Source organism: Ctenopharyngodon idella, chromosome 4 (genome assembly GCF_019924925.1).
Source record: "Ctenopharyngodon idella isolate HZGC_01 chromosome 4, HZGC01, whole genome shotgun sequence".
Lineage (NCBI taxonomy): Eukaryota > Metazoa > Chordata > Actinopteri > Cypriniformes > Xenocyprididae > Ctenopharyngodon > Ctenopharyngodon idella.
The window spans coordinates 15,267,375-15,283,539 of NC_067223.1; the positions used below are offsets into that span (position 1 = coordinate 15,267,375).

Genomic DNA, 16,165 nt, shown 5'->3' on the forward strand with positions numbered 1-16,165 from the left:
CCCGGATGAAGTCACTGTCCTTCTGACGGGCTGCACCGCAAGGCCACGGATGCCAAAGTCTCGAGTGACCCGACCGAAAGAAAAAAAGAGTTTCCTTTCTGTCAGAGGCAAAGGCATAAATAGGTGGAGGTTAGACTGCTGGGAATGAATGGCGCACCGAGGGACGAACGCAGGGGCACAGAGTACAGAAACACGTCAGTAAAGACGTCACACTACTCCCTGCTCTCACCCAGCCGTGAAGAGAACTAGATAAAATGTGCAAACACATTAGCATATGCGCGCACACACACACACACACACACACACACACACACACACACACACACACGCTGGGGAGTTCCTGAATAAAAAAAGTGTGGGTAAATTTGAAACACACACATCCAAAATAATCATTCTGGGTCACATGTCATCAAATGTGTAATCTATTGGATAAAATATTATCCATTGTACTGCTGTCATACTATTGTTAACACTTTACAGTATTGTTAACATTAGTTAAAGATTATTAAAGTCCCCCTGTGGTGAAAATCAAGCTTTTAATGTTGCTTATATGTTTTTGTGGTGTTTTTAATATGCTTTAAGACAAACCATGTGCAAATTCATAATTCATCAACACCATTGTCGAGTATTTTCTCCTTAAAACTGCAGTGAACCAAAAAGTCTCAAAAACGCGGTTTGAAATCGCTGGTGTTTCTGACATCACAAACTAGTGGAGGTGGGGTTAATTTGCATATTCACAGAACTGTGTATACTAAATGAGACAAGGGTGTAGAGTTACATTCAAGCTATTTTAAGGCATGAATACAATTTTTTTTAAGGAAAAAATGTTTAAATATGTAAATTTGGTGATCAAAGATGACTTTTAAGGGATAAAATTATTAAATACTTTAAATGCTTTAGAAGTATTTCTCATAGTTAGTTCAGTGTTACCAAATAGGACCTTATTGTAAAGTGTCTATAAAACACGTTTTCTTGAAAATAGTCTTTTAACTGATATTCAATTCATAGGTTTTTCCTGTTTTCAATATGAATTTTCATTCTCATATTCTTTTTTTAATTAAAAAACATAAAAACAGGCACCAAAATCAGTAACTCCAATTAAAAAACGACAATAACAAGACGGCAAATACAGATTCATATTACTGTACCAATTTTATCCTGGTGGTTCTTTAACAACATCATCCTCCAGGAAGTTATATTATTTTGGTAGGAAAACATATTTTAGTGGGAAAGCATGCCGCACAAGCATATTATTACAAAGTTGCAAAGTTCAAAAGGAACTGCATAACAGGACAGACTCTCTTCTTGCTAAGTGTGATGATGTCTCTGATGATGTTTAAAAGACCTTATATCCCGGTTACAACCAGGAGGTCAGATAGGGGTCACCACCTCACATACTCATTTATACTGCAGTCATAATGATTTATCAGAGATCTAGCAACAAAACAAACAACTCACAGCTCCCACTTCACCACAAACTCATGATATTTTGCATAAAGAACTATTTTGGACTTGCTAAAGCGTGACATTATTTTAATGACAGTTAAAATTAACTTCATTTTAATTATGGCAATACAGAAAAATCACCTTATCGTTAACACAATGCGCCCAGATATTTAAAAAAAAAACACATTATTTTCAATTATTCTCTTCAGATTCAGAATATTTTTGAACTATAATATACAATTTATTATTATAAACTTGAATAAGTGCAACTAAAAGGCAGTTCAACAATTATTACTATGATTTATATCACTTTTTTCACACTATACTAATGAGAAAGACACTAAATCACACATAATTTGTGAAAAATATGCTTAGTTTTGAAAATAATGTCACAAGGCAAATAAACCTTGATGATTCTAAAACTCTAAAAAAAAAAAAAAAATGTATTTCTCTTATTTTGTGGTGAAATGTGGCCCAGAGATGTTCTTTCAGGTTTCATCGGGTTCAGATTCATCAGCTCTTTTTCAGTCATCCAGACACACACACACACAAACGCTCACCTGAGATCCTCGAGCGCCTCTTTTGTGGTCCCATTCTTGCTGTGGGAGCATCTGTGAACAGACACACAAGATGTTTTGAATCACACACACAGAACGGTGCAGCACATATTCCATTCACCTTTCACTATTCAGCATCTAGTGAGGCTATACGCTCTACCACGCTCACTAAAAATACAGCACAGAGAGAGAGAGAGAAAGAGATCAGGGCCTCCAGGGATGCCTCTCTCTCTCTCTCTCTCTCTCTCTCTCCCCCTCCCTCTCGCACACTTTCCATTTTGTTCAGTGACACACGCTCATAATTCAATTTCACAGTCAGGCTGCCTTTACTCGGCGCTCTTCGCCGCTTAACAGCTTCTCAAAGGCTGTAAACTTTACACACTCTAATTAACAGACAGTAGGAGGTTCCCGCAGGCGGCAAAAAACAGGCCTCGTTGGTTTGAGAGTCGCACAAAAAAAACGTGTTGCCCACAATTGAGTTCGAGAAACACCACAGGACGAAAAGCCGGGGAGCGCAGGACGCCCTTTCAACCCCGCTGAAATAGCCTCAGGACTCAAGCCTGGGAAACTGGACTTTTATAAATAAAATGCAGCTATTTGGATGAATATTTTCCTTTGGTTTGAAGGGAGAGGAAGCCAAACAAATGGCATTCTGGCTGGCTTTATTGTATACAGCGAGACAGGCTGTAAATCAGGGTACTTGCTCCGGCCACCCTCAATCCCGTCAACTCCCTGGTACACGATGTGACCTGGCACTGCATGTAAACACCATGGACAGAGCAGATCTACAGGAGTATTTACAGCCGGAGGACATCCTAATAACTCTAAATATACTTTCCAAAGTTAGGCGAAATGGTCATGGAAAACTCAAAAATAGGTCTCTGTCAGCAAAGGAATATATTATGCAGTCCCTATTATGCTTTTTCGGATATTACCTTTCTTGTAATGTGTAATATAGCTGTTTGTGAATGTAAAAGGTCTGCAAAGTTTCAAAGATCAATGATAAATGAGTTACTGTTTACCTAAAGAGATTCTGAACTGAATAGTTTCTGCCTGAAATGAGCTGTCAGTAATTCCAGGCTTACTTCCTATTCAAACCTATGTAGGTTTGTAACAAATTTGCATAATGCCAGCCTATGGTTTTCATTGGCTGCCCGCGAACACTTCTACTTTGCCCCGCCCTCAAACAGCTGAAATTTAAATACAGTAATGGCCGTTTGGTTTCCTGTATGCGCTGTAAGTGGTCGACCAATCACAGCTGACTGGGCCATCTGACCAATCAGAGCAGAGGAAGCTCTCAGAAAGGCGGGGTTTAGAGAGACTGAATCCTTTATTGAACCATTTTAGACACAGTGAGAAAAGAGCTGATGCTGCAATGTATATTATGAGAAAATTAAAGTGTTTTTTGTCCTTGGATATGTGCAAACCTATTGTAGGAGACTCCAAATCAAAATTAGGAAGTCTTTCTTCTTTGCACATATGAAGTTAATACCATGATACGTGACTAAAACAATATTCAGCACCATAACACCAGCACTGTACTTTTTTTGCAAGTTTTCAGCATGATATTATGGCTGGCTGAAAATGGTTCTGTCGTTAACTCGGTGTCAATCAGAGGAATCTCGGCCGGGCCGCTGCGGGTTACATAATGTTACGTAAAGTCTCTTTGGCTGAGGGTCAAGCCGTGTCCTCAACTGAAGCTTTAGGAAACCAATGGCTGTCATTCATGACATTGCCATCATGCATTCATTCATTACTGCCACCGTCTGCTAGTAAAGAAGTCCTTTCACAGGCTCTTAAGAGGCCTGAACCACAATCCTCTTTCTATTCATACATAAATAATAAAGATGATTCACAAACAAACTGCTCCTTTAAGCAAGTTCTTTTCATTTGGTTTGGCATTAAAACTACAAGGTTGTATATTGAAACGATAACACATATGAACAATTATTAAAAATTAGAGTTTAAGAACATAGTACATGAACTTTATATCAAGTACAAATGAAAAAAAAGTTTGTTTTTTTAGTGCTAAAAAAAAAAAAAAAAAAAAAAAAAAATCAATGACTTTTTAAAAGTGCACTCTTATAAAACAAAAGGTTCAGTGTGGATCTCTATAGAACTCTAAGGTTCTTTACTTAATTTTAAAGAATGCTTTAAATGAACTTGTTTCTTTTAATTTAGACAAACTTAAATTTACCTAAAACTGGGCTGGGATTTCTATTTCCCAGCATGCTTTGCCATGACATTCGAATAGGAGAATAAATGCTAAAATTAAGTGTTATATAATGTTTTTTTGTGCAAGATTAATGTTAAGTGTAAATATATATATATATACACACCGATCAGGCATAACATTATGACCACCTTCCTACTATTGTGTTGATCCCCCTTTTGCAGCCAAAACAGCCCTGACCGGTCAAGACATGGACCCTGAAGGTGTGCTGTGGTATCTGACACCAAGATGTTGGCAGCAGATCCTTTAAGTCCTGTAAGTTGCGAGGTGGAGCCTCCATGGATCAGCACATCCCACAGATGCTTGATTGAATTGAGATCTGGGGAATTTGGAGGTCAAGTCAACACCTCAAACTCGTCGTCCTGCTCCTCAAACCATTCCTGAACCATTTTTACTTTGTGGCAGGATGCATTATCCTGCTGAAAGAGGCCACAGCCACCAGGGAATACCGTTTCCATGAAAGGGTGTACATGGTCTGCAACAATGCTTAGGTAGGTGGTACGTGTCAAAGTAACATCCACATGGATGGCAGGACCCAAGGTTTCCCAGCAGAACATTGCCCAAAGCATCACACTGCCTCCGCCAGCTTGTCTTCTTCCCATAGTGCATCCTGGTGCCATGTGTTTCCCAGGTAAGAGACGTACACGCACCCGGCCACGTGATGTAAAAGAAAACGTGATTCAGACCACCAGACCACCTTCTTCCATTGCTCCATGGTCCAGTTCTGATGCTCACGTGCCCACTGTTGGCTCTTTCGGCGGTGGACAGGGGTCAGCATGGGCACCCTGACTGGTCTGCGGCTATGCAGCCCCATACACAACAAACTGCACTGTGTATTCTGACACCTTTCTATCAGAACCAGCATTAACTTCTTGAGCAATTTGAGCTACAGTAGCTCGACTGTTGGCTTGGATCAAACGGGCCAGCCTTCGCTCCCCACGTGCATCAATGAGCCTTGGCCACCCATGACCCTGTCGCCGGTTCACCACTGTTCCTTCCTTGGAGCACTTTTGATAGATACTGACCACTGCAGACCGGGAACACCCCACAAGAGCTGCAGTTTTGGAGATGCTCTGACCCAGTCTTCTAGCCATCACAATTTCGCTCTTGTCAAACTCGCTCAAATCCTTACGCTTGCCCATTTTTCCTGCTTCTAACACATCAACTTTGAGGACAAAATGTTCACTTGCTGACCAATATATCCCACCCACTAACAGGTGCCGTGATGAAGAGATATTCAGTGTTATAAAATGTTCAATATATGAAGCACCTGAAGGAACCCTTTAAGATTCTATATAGAACCTTTTCTTCTAAGAGTGTATCAGTTTTTTAATTTGTTCAATAAACAAATAATTTGAACGAACTGATTCTCTGAATTGAATCAGACTTCCCAGTAGGTATGCAGAGTTATTTAACAACAACAAACATTATATAGATCCACACCTATGCTAAATCCTTCAGTTATGACCAATATTAAATCAGAAAATAAGACAAGCATCAGTGAAGTCGTTTCAGTTGGGATTGAGCGTCTGGACAGGCGTATCTGCTGTCAGAACAAAACACCTTTAGCAGGAAAAAGGTTCCACTAGGACAAAACACATTTTCAGCCGGCTTCCCGAGAGAAACACTTCTTTGAAAAGTCAACATTGCACAGACAAAACCTGCCAGCCTTTCTGGTCTGGGGTTCATTTCAGCGAAACGGCAGTGTGGCATTTAGCTGCTATATTAATAACAGAGCCTGACGCAGATCCACCCTCATCTACCGCTGTTAAAATCATTAAACTATTCATAAAACACAGGAGAATGGGCAGAGGAGAGATTTTCCAAGGTATTTCAAAGGCTTTCCATCTCACCGCAGCCAGTGCCGTCACTCACTCAGATCGGCCTTTATTTACAGATAATTGAACTATTACTGTACTTGCCCTCCATTTTAAGGCAAGAGAAAGATATTTGAAAACACAAAACAGCACCTAAAATTGGATTTAACAGCATCTTCACAAATATTTATCTTCCCTGATACAAAAGCGGTGCTCGCTGGAGAGGATTTCTCAAGGGACCGGCACTAACGGGCCGTGTTAATGAGATTTCTCTTTATTCAGACGTCATTGTAGCGAGGACAGACAATAATCTGCCATTAATAACCGAGCTCTCCATTTTCTAAGCGAAAGGGGTGAATGGAGGAGAACTAGTCGTGACAGAATGGCGCAGCTCTCAGAGGACTAAGTGACAGATGAGGCAATCCTCATAATAAGGCGCATGATGCAGCAGCGCTTTAATATTGCATGAACGAGCTGCAGCCGGCAGTCCCGCTAGCAGCAAATACTCGCTCGTCCCGCTTTCTCTCTCGCTGCTTCTCCATCTCTCTGGTTATGCTCGGAACAACCCTTCCACTACTGTTTCTGCAGTATGCATACTGTGCGCAGTGTGTGTGAATGTTCTTTATGAATGGAATACCGGATCACCTACTAAAGATTGTCAAAATGTGCAGTATACATGCATGGGACTGCATTTTTAATAGACAAATAGACCTAAAATAACTCAAAATAAAAAACTATATATTATATTAAATATTTAATAATAATAATAATAATAATAATAGTGATAATTATTATTATATTTTATATGATTTTAAATATGAATTATAGTTAATAATATTTATTATTATTATTATTATTTTAAATTAAAGTATTTTTTTGCCTGTTTATTCAAAATGGATTAAAAATAACCACAAACAGACCTAAAATAAAAACTATATATATATATATATATATATATAGTTTTTATTATATATATATATATATATATATATATATATTACATATATATATATTACATATTATAATTATTATATTATTTATAAAAAGTATTATTTTATTGCTTTTTTTTTTATTTGTAATTACACATTTGATTAAAAATAACCATAAATAGACCTAAAATAACTCAAAATAAAACTATATATTTATTAATAATAATAATTATTATTATTATTAATAACAATTATTATTATTATTCCATTTTATATAATTATATTAAATATGAATTATAGTTAATGAATAATTTTTATTATTATTATTATTTTAAATAAAAACTATGGAACTCTGAAGTAACTTTTATTGCATTTTTTTATTCTAAATGGGTTAAAAATAACTATAAATAGACCAAAATAAAAACTATTAATAATATTACGTATTATTATTATATTATTTTATTGCTTACATTTTATTTGTAATTATACATTTGATTAAAAATAACCATTAATAGACCTAAAATAACTCAAAATAAAACAATATATTTATTATTATTATTATTATTATTATTATTATTTAATACAATAATAACACATATAAATTATTATTATTATTATTATTATATTAAATTTAAATAAAAATAACCAAAAATCTAAGAAAATTTGAATAAAAATAACCATAAATAGATTAAAAAATGAAACATATTATAAAAAAAATATAGAAAACGCATTAATTATATCAAATATATTTAATATAAATATATATTAAATAATTTATATATGTTTATAATTACATAAAATTAAATATTCAACCCTAAATAAAGTAAAATAAGCCTACATTGTATTTAAAAATGTGACTAAATAACTGGACACTTCTAAAAAGTTGATGTGACAACAAAGCAGCATGCTACTATTTGAAAAACTTTTTCTCATACTTTTATTAAACAGCAGGCAGTATGCAGTATGCAGTATGCAGTAAGCATTACACTAGTATTCCATTCTGGAAATTCTTCTTGTTTTTTTGCCAATCTGGCAGGGTCACATGACCTCCCTCAGCTGCAGCAGCCGAAAGCAGGACTTGAGATGCATCTCTCAGCCATTACGCCGCTAATGCGCTTTTAATAATGTAGAGACTGTGGGTGAGCTGGAAATCACACAGGACCAATGCAGCCCAGCACTAGACTCACTTATTTCACAATGATTCATTCATATCCAGTGTCCTGCACATTCACTCCACACACACTTGTGTTCTCTATCACTTTATTTGAATACATATGAGTGAGCCATTTCTCAAGTACTGCGTTCAGTTGTTGTTGAGAAAGATTATATGGGGGTAAAAGCCGTAAATATGCTCTTTATTTGTGCATATAAAATTGTCTGTGAAGTGAATACTGAAAAATGAATAATAGCCTCCAACCATTCTCACTTCTCGCCTTGCATGTCATATCAGGCTAGATTAAATACAAATTACACTCACTTTTTAATGAGGCTGGATTTTTAGCCCCCCCCCCCCCCCCCCCCATTTAATTGACTTCATATACTGATCCTCTCTTTGATGGCCTGCAGGTGGCGCAGTGAATGGATTCCTAATGGAGCCGGAGCAGCGATTCTGTGAGAACAGTTACTGAGTAACACAGAGATGGAGAGAAAAACACTGCTGAGCTGCCAACACACTTTAAAAGAAAAACAGAGAAAGGAAAGTGACATACAGTATAGATATAAGACCATTCTCACATGTGTGCAGAATATATCTGAAATCATAACACACTGAAAAAAAATTAATTAAGTTACTTTATGCTTAAAACAATAACAAATATCTGCAAATAGGGTCAGAAAAATAACATTTTCGTTTTCCCTTTGAATTATGTTTATTTTTCTGACCCCACTGGCATACATTTTTTCTTCTTTTAAGTATAAACTCACTTAATTTTCATTTTTTTTGTAGCAAACTGTAGTAAAGTCAGAATTTCACGATATGAAGTCAGAATTGCGAGTTATAAACTCAGAATTGTGTGATATAAAGTCAGAATTGTGTCATAAAGTCAGAATTGTGTGATATAAAGTCAGAATTGCGAGATATAAAGTCAGAATTGTGAGTTATAAAGTCAGAATTGCAAGATATAGTCAGAATTGCGATATAAAGTCAGAATTACGTGATATAAAGTCAGAATTGTGCGATATAAAGTCAGAATTGCGATATAAAGTCAGTATTGCATGATATAAAGTCAGACTTGTGAGTTATAAAGTCAGAATTGCGATATAAAGTCAGTATTGAGTGATATAATGTCAGAATTGTGATATAAAATCGAACAATAGTGAACACAAGACCTTTTTTACTTTCATAATCTGACATATTTTAGAGAATAAAGCCTGATATTCAATCAGAATATGCAGGGGATGTGCATTAAGTAAATCGGGCCATTTTTGATTTTATGATGACTTTAATGAACATGAAATCAAAATGAATAAAGCTGAGAGGTATTGCATTAAAAAAAATCTTGCAAAAATGCAATCTTTAAGATGATAAATTCCCAATATTATGACACTGAGCAAACACAACGGCATTATTCACTTGTCACGATCACTTTGATTGGTTTGATCTGCTCTGTTGAGAAACAGCACAAATATTTGTTTAAAGATGACAGCAACTAACAAAAGCCGTTGATACAGATGTGGGCATACGGTGCGATAATGACTTTTCAGTGTCTGTTCTAGGTCACTGGGCCTGACTGGCGGTGGACATCCCTGTGCGCTTGTGAAAAGTTATCCCTGTCAGCTACGGCCCGTTCTGTCTGCTGCTTCGTGCACCAGGGATTCTGTCCGAACAAATATCCTGGTCTGAAGACAAAAACAAGAGAGCTGGACAGGAAATGCCTGGCCTCTCCTGAGACCTCAACCTCTGACCTGACTCAGATCCCGTCCCAGAGGTTTGGTGGAGGGGTGTTGGGTAAAGGGCCAAAAGACCCTGGAGAAGGAGTTTTAGGTTTCCAGGAACAGAAAGACAGAAGCACTGGCCAGACAAACCTTCATATTGCCATTAAAATCCTGCAGGAATGAGCTTTAGTGCACAGCCTCTGCATACTGCACAATACATCAAGGTCATAGATAGAGTGAAAGAAAGATGGATGGATGGATAGATAGTCATTTGTTATCAGAATTGTTTATCATTTGAAAATTAATCATTATTATTTAGTGTTACCCTCATAAAGCAATATGTAATATACCTTTTTTAGAAGGATAATATTATGTAGATGGATGGATGGATGGATGGATAGATAGAACGATAGACAGAACAGTGGATGGATGGATGGATGGATAGATAGCATGATAGATAGAATGATGGATGGATGATGGAAAGACAGATGATAGAACGATGGATGATGGATGGATGGATGGATGGATAGATAGAAAGATAGAACGATGGATGGATGGGTGGGTGGATGGATTGGATGGACTGATGATGGATAGAACGATAGATACAATGATGGATGAGTGAATGGATGGATGGATGATGGATGGATGATAGAACGATAGATAGAACGATGGATGGATGGATGGATGGATAGAACAATAGATAGAAGGATGGATGGATGGATGGATAGAACAATAGATAGAAGGATGGATGGATGGAATGATGGATGGAACGATGGATGGATGGATGATAGACAGAACGATGGATGGATAGATGGATGGATGGATTGATGATGGACAGAACGATAGATAGAATGATGGATGGGTGAATGGATGGATGGATGGATAGAATGATAGATAGAACGATGGATGGATGATGGATGGATGGATGAATGGATAATTGGATGGATGGATGGATGGATAGAAAGATAGACTGAACGATGGATGATGGATGGATGGATGGAACAACAGATAGAACGATGGATGAATGGATGGATGGATAGAATGATGGATGGATGGATAGAACGATAGATAAAACGATGGATGGATGGATGATGGATAGAACAATGGATGGATGGATAGATAGAATGATAGAATGATGGATTGACGAATGGATGGATGGACAGAACAATAGATAAAACGATGGATGATGAATGGATTGATGATGGATAGAACGATAGCTAGAACGATAGATAGAACGACAGAACAATAGATAGATAGATAGATAGAACAATGGATGGATAAAATTTTATCTCCATTATTTTATTTATATTTTTATGTATATTTAAAAATTTAATTAAATTAAATTAAAATAAAAAAATATATATTTTTTATCCGACAGATTATGCAGGGAGCATGTAAATTTATGAGAAAAGACATGAAAACTTAACAGCATATCTGTAGATGATTGAAATATATATATATATATATAACTATCAAGAGTAATAGTTCGTGCTAATTAATTTTCAAAAAAACAACAAACCCTTCCAGAAAGTTACAAAATTCTCAACAGATCAAAAAAGCAGCACATTCACGTTGAACCTGTCACATCATTAACTACACGTGCTAATCAAAGCGAGGGTGTCGCTAAAACATGTTCCACCTATAAATCACCTACTGGATTTGACTGAGCTCAGCCACAACTCTGGCCAAACGTCTCTGTCACACTTGCGTCACTCCGCAGGAAGGCCAAATTTACTGTTTGTGTCAATATGCATCAGGAATTAGCCAAAGAGGAAAAACCCTTTTTTTTTTCTGAAAGGCAACTCTAGCTCTTGCACTTCAGCACAATGTCTTTCAGCGTTCTGTTCGCGCAGCTAACCTACATTGCGAAAGTCGGCGCATTCCAATCCATTTGCAGTTTGCGTGCAGCTGCGCACAAAAAACCCTAAAACTTTTAGTGACGCCAACAGTCTGACTGCTGAAACGTATCCTTCAGTGTTTAAACCCACCGAACGGCTCCACACTGTAACCCTCTGTGCTCCAGTCAAAGCGGCCAGAGGAACAAATTGCTCCCCAGGACTCCATTTTCTGTTTTGTAGCTGCTCGAAACTGAGCGGAGCCACAACAGCGTTAACACCATATCATTACATGTTACACAGCATGAGCAATGGAACGGCCTGAGCTAACGGGACCGCATGCACTGAGCCATAAAACCTCGGAAAAGACACACGCGGCAGTCCGTTTGGCAGCGCGGGGCCATTTTCAGAACAAAGAGCCATTCGTTTCAAACTACGCTGTGCGGTGGTACGACACGCCGCACTGACAGAGCGTGATTGAGTTTACTCGCCGCTCCTAATATATTCTCGGCCTGTGAGAGATGTCAAGTAAAGGCTATTAGAGGCCACTTGCAGTGACCAGATGAAGGGTTTTCGCTCACTGAGGTGTAATTGACTGTATTAGAGATGATGGGATTGTGAGCAGTAGTTTGGATCTGCTGCTCGCTGTCAAACCGATGTGGCCCACATTCTGGAAATGTCAAGTTTGTAATGAATGAAGTGCACTGCAAATTCAAGATTCATGAGCTTGATGAACCTTTTGCATGCACAATTGTGACTGACAGCCACTCTACATCAACACCCTGATCTGTGTGTGTGAGGAAGAAAGAAAGAATGTGTGTGTGTCAACATCATTATTAGCGCTGGTTAGTGAGGCAATAGAGGAGAACAGGGACTGCAAATTGCTATTCTTCATTTCATTCATGTGTCACTGCTTTGTTAAACGCAGAATGTGAAATCTTGCTTTGACACTGGGACAGATAAACGTTGGTAAAAGAAGCTCAAATGCATTGATGCGTAAAATACTACTTCAACAGAAGATGAAGATGGAATGACGGGAAGAGGAATTCAACACAGGTGATGCATTCTGGGAAATGAAGTGTTATTCCACGCAGGTCCACAAAAGATGACCAAAAAATACTTAAAATACTTAACATATAATTGTATAATATTAAATATAATTAAATACGATAAAGTTTTTTTACTTAAGCATCTGTTATGATTATTTAATGTTTATTTTTAATCCCCTTTTATGTAAATTGTTTTGAATTACCATTGTGCATGAAATTAAATGAAATACTAATTTTAAAGAAAAACACAAATCTATGAATCTTTAAAAAACTAAGACTTTTCAAACTTTTCTTAGTTATTGCATTTCTTTCTATTGCAATTCATTCATAATTCAACTTACATTTAAAGGGGTCATGAACTGCATTGTTTTATTGTTTTATAATGTTTCCTGGGGTGCACTTATAATGTTAGTATGCTTTTTACATCAAAAATTGTCATAATTTGGGAATAAAAGGCATTTTTCCTACTCTGATTTTAGCCCTCTGATTTGAACGCTCTGTTTTAAGGGGCGTGTCTGCTGTGAAACTTCAGTGTAAACACCCACTGCTGTGATCGGCTGATATCTTTGCATATGAAATAGCTAAGTATTATTCTCTCGAAACCTTTTAGCACGTTTTTACTATTACAGCTCTCAAGGTTAATTAATCGTGAAAAGTGTTGATTATAGCATTACAATTAGATCTATGGCATTATATTTAGATTGTGGCATGAAAGGTTGCAGTGATGAAGATTGTAGTCGATCACAGACATGTTGTTGAGCGCATGAAAGCAGTGATCTCATCATTGCAACTCAATTTCTGCACACTAACGAGTGCTTTCATCATAACTAACAGTGCTGACGCGATGTAACTAAGAGATTCATTGAATAAAACGGGAGTTTTGGCGCATAACTCAGTCACTGATAAACTCCCGCTGTTTGATTGACAGCTCCAGTGATTGCAAAGGAAGCGTTCTTTATATAATTTAATCGCCATTTAAATAACTTTTTTTTTTTTTTTACTGTCGAGTCCATATCGTAAAAGTCTGTTAGCAAAGCCTGCGCCGAAATGCGATTGATTTACCAAAGAATCCACAGTGAAATGTACCGAATACAAATAAATAAAGCTCAACTGAGACATTAATAAATAAATAACCATATCCATAGCATAAGGATCCTTTGAAAGGTAATGTTATTTTTAGTCCTGTATCGCTCTTCTCTCCTCGTCATCTCACTAACACGCCAGTGGGCGGGGCTAACCTTGCAATGATGAAGTAGGCGTTGATTTCTTCTGCGGAGGCGGGGTTTCACCTGTCATAGATAGGCACATTCCGGGATGAGTCTGGTGTCAATAAAAGCTTTTATTGGAATAACAAGGAAGTTTTCATCCTTACAGGATATTCTTATATATCAAAAGCTCAAGGAAAAGTTGATTTCTCAATTCATGACCCCTTTAATATTATAAATATGCAACCAAACAAGATTTGAGATCTGCAGCAGAAGGAACATTTCCAGAGCATAACATTTAAAACATTCATTTTTAGATGTACTATTTCTTTAATCGATTTCGGTATTTATCGATTTGTTTTGTGCGTCAAAACAGGCCTTCAGTAGAGACGGCACACTGTTGAATTTAGTGTTAAACTTGTGCAGGTGAAAGCAAGCAAACAGCAAAACCAGCCCCATATATTGACACACGTTCAGGGCCGTTCGACACACACACATGGTCATAAAGATTCCTCTTTAAGATGGTGTCGGCTCCAACAAACTCAAGCTGGACCACCCAGCACTGTATATGCTCACCGCTGTGAGTTACAGCACATAAATATGGCATCCGACGTCAGTGACAAACGGGCCGGCCGTGCTTCAAGAGGTGACAGTCGGCGCCTTGATTCTCACCGTCTCTGTCTCCTCAATCTAAACAACCTCTGCTGTTAAAACGTCTGAGACAACATCACATGCAACCTTCACGTTCCGCCAACGGGCACAGGTTAAAACAGGGCAAGTGACGAATCTGTTCTTTGTTCGAACGACAGGCCCGCCGAGAACACTGTGTTCACTCGAAGCGCTTCTGGCCAATTAAAAGCCTCCTCTCCCAGCGCTGCCTGCTGCTCTCCAGGTCGCTCTTGGGTAGTGAGTGAGAGTGACGTAGGCCTGAGATCTCATGCTGTGTTCACGATGCCTCTGGCAGGGCCTTGTATGGAATAAAAGCGCTGGAGAGGAGACTGCCAGTCACACAAAGGCTCGGGACGAACAGCCAGTGAACGACAGAGCCACAGAAGGTCTTGACCTCATTAGCGTAACGAGAGATGCACAATGAGGCTCATCGAAGCATCTGTCGAGCCCACGTGTGTCTTCGCGAGACGTATTGCATTTACACAGCGGCGTTTAGACTGTCAACAGATCTCGACTGCTTCGCAACAAACATCCCCTCAAGACAAATTTAGTTGTATTGCGCTTTTCACAATACACACCATTTAAAAGCAGCTTTATAGAAAATCATACTGTCTATGATTCCTTAGTGATTTACCATAGAGAAAGTCTGATGGCTGTATATGCAATATGATTATAACAATCAGGGCTTGACATTAACACCCACCAAATGCAGGTGGATTTCAGCAGTGGCGTATAACGCAGTCACTCCTACTAGCCACTTTGACAGGTTGAATTATATATAATATATACATTTGTTCAACTGTAGACTTTTAAAAAGGCATCTGAAATAATAATGTGTTGTCAAAAATATAGATTTTTCTGAAATATCTGAAATGCTTCCAATACTCATTTTTTGCAGAATAGACACATGATACCAGCTGCTCTTTCTCTCTCTCTCATCTCTCCGACAGTGAGTTGACACACAAACCCGCCTCCCCTCACTCACTCATTTCATTTGGTCCGTATGAATATTGTTGGAGTTACAAGGCTTGAATTTCGGCATGGGATTGCACATATTGCGCATAATTTTACTCATTCACGCAGATTTTGTGCTCACTCCCAAAGTGCGCGCACATAAAGCCGCCTCTCAGTACTAAACTGAGTTCTTTTTCACTGCTAATTGCGCTTAAACAGTCAAATACACACAAAATAATGTTAATACGCATAACAGTATAATGGATCTGTGCATCAGGTCTTAAAGTGACAGCAGCCTAATAAACGTGCTGAATAAAAACATGACATTAAATTCAATCTATGCACTTTTTTCTCTGAGGTGAATATGTCTGTTGTGTTTGTCGCAACAACTTATCGCGTTCACATCTGTCATTGTGACTGTCATCAGACAACCGGAGTTCTGGTCCGGAGATATTTAACTAAGAGGTGACAGTACATAGATACGTTTTTGGGATTCCTAGCATTGCATTTCATGTTGCGTTTTTATTAATAATGATTTCTCACAACTTTTTTCCTTTTTTTGAGCGAGTCGGAGTGAACTGCGGCGCTAATAGAGTC

At 37.8% G+C, this 16,165-nt stretch overlaps 1 protein-coding gene across 7 annotated transcripts in view; it reads right to left on the reverse strand.

Annotated features, from left to right (window-relative positions):
• Nucleotides 1-16,165, reverse strand: part of pde3a (phosphodiesterase 3A, cGMP-inhibited) — a 112,187-nt gene that overhangs the window by 52,686 nt on the left and 43,336 nt on the right. For 6 of the 7 annotated variants that reach the window (XM_051890713.1, XM_051890715.1, XM_051890711.1 and 3 more), the window contains one exon: nt 2,007-2,057. The exons of the other annotated variant lie outside the window; for it this stretch is intronic. In XM_051890713.1, the coding sequence (XP_051746673.1) occupies nt 2,007-2,057 (51 nt within the window). The remainder of the gene's footprint in view (nt 1-2,006; nt 2,058-16,165) is intronic. 7 annotated transcript variants of the gene reach the window in all.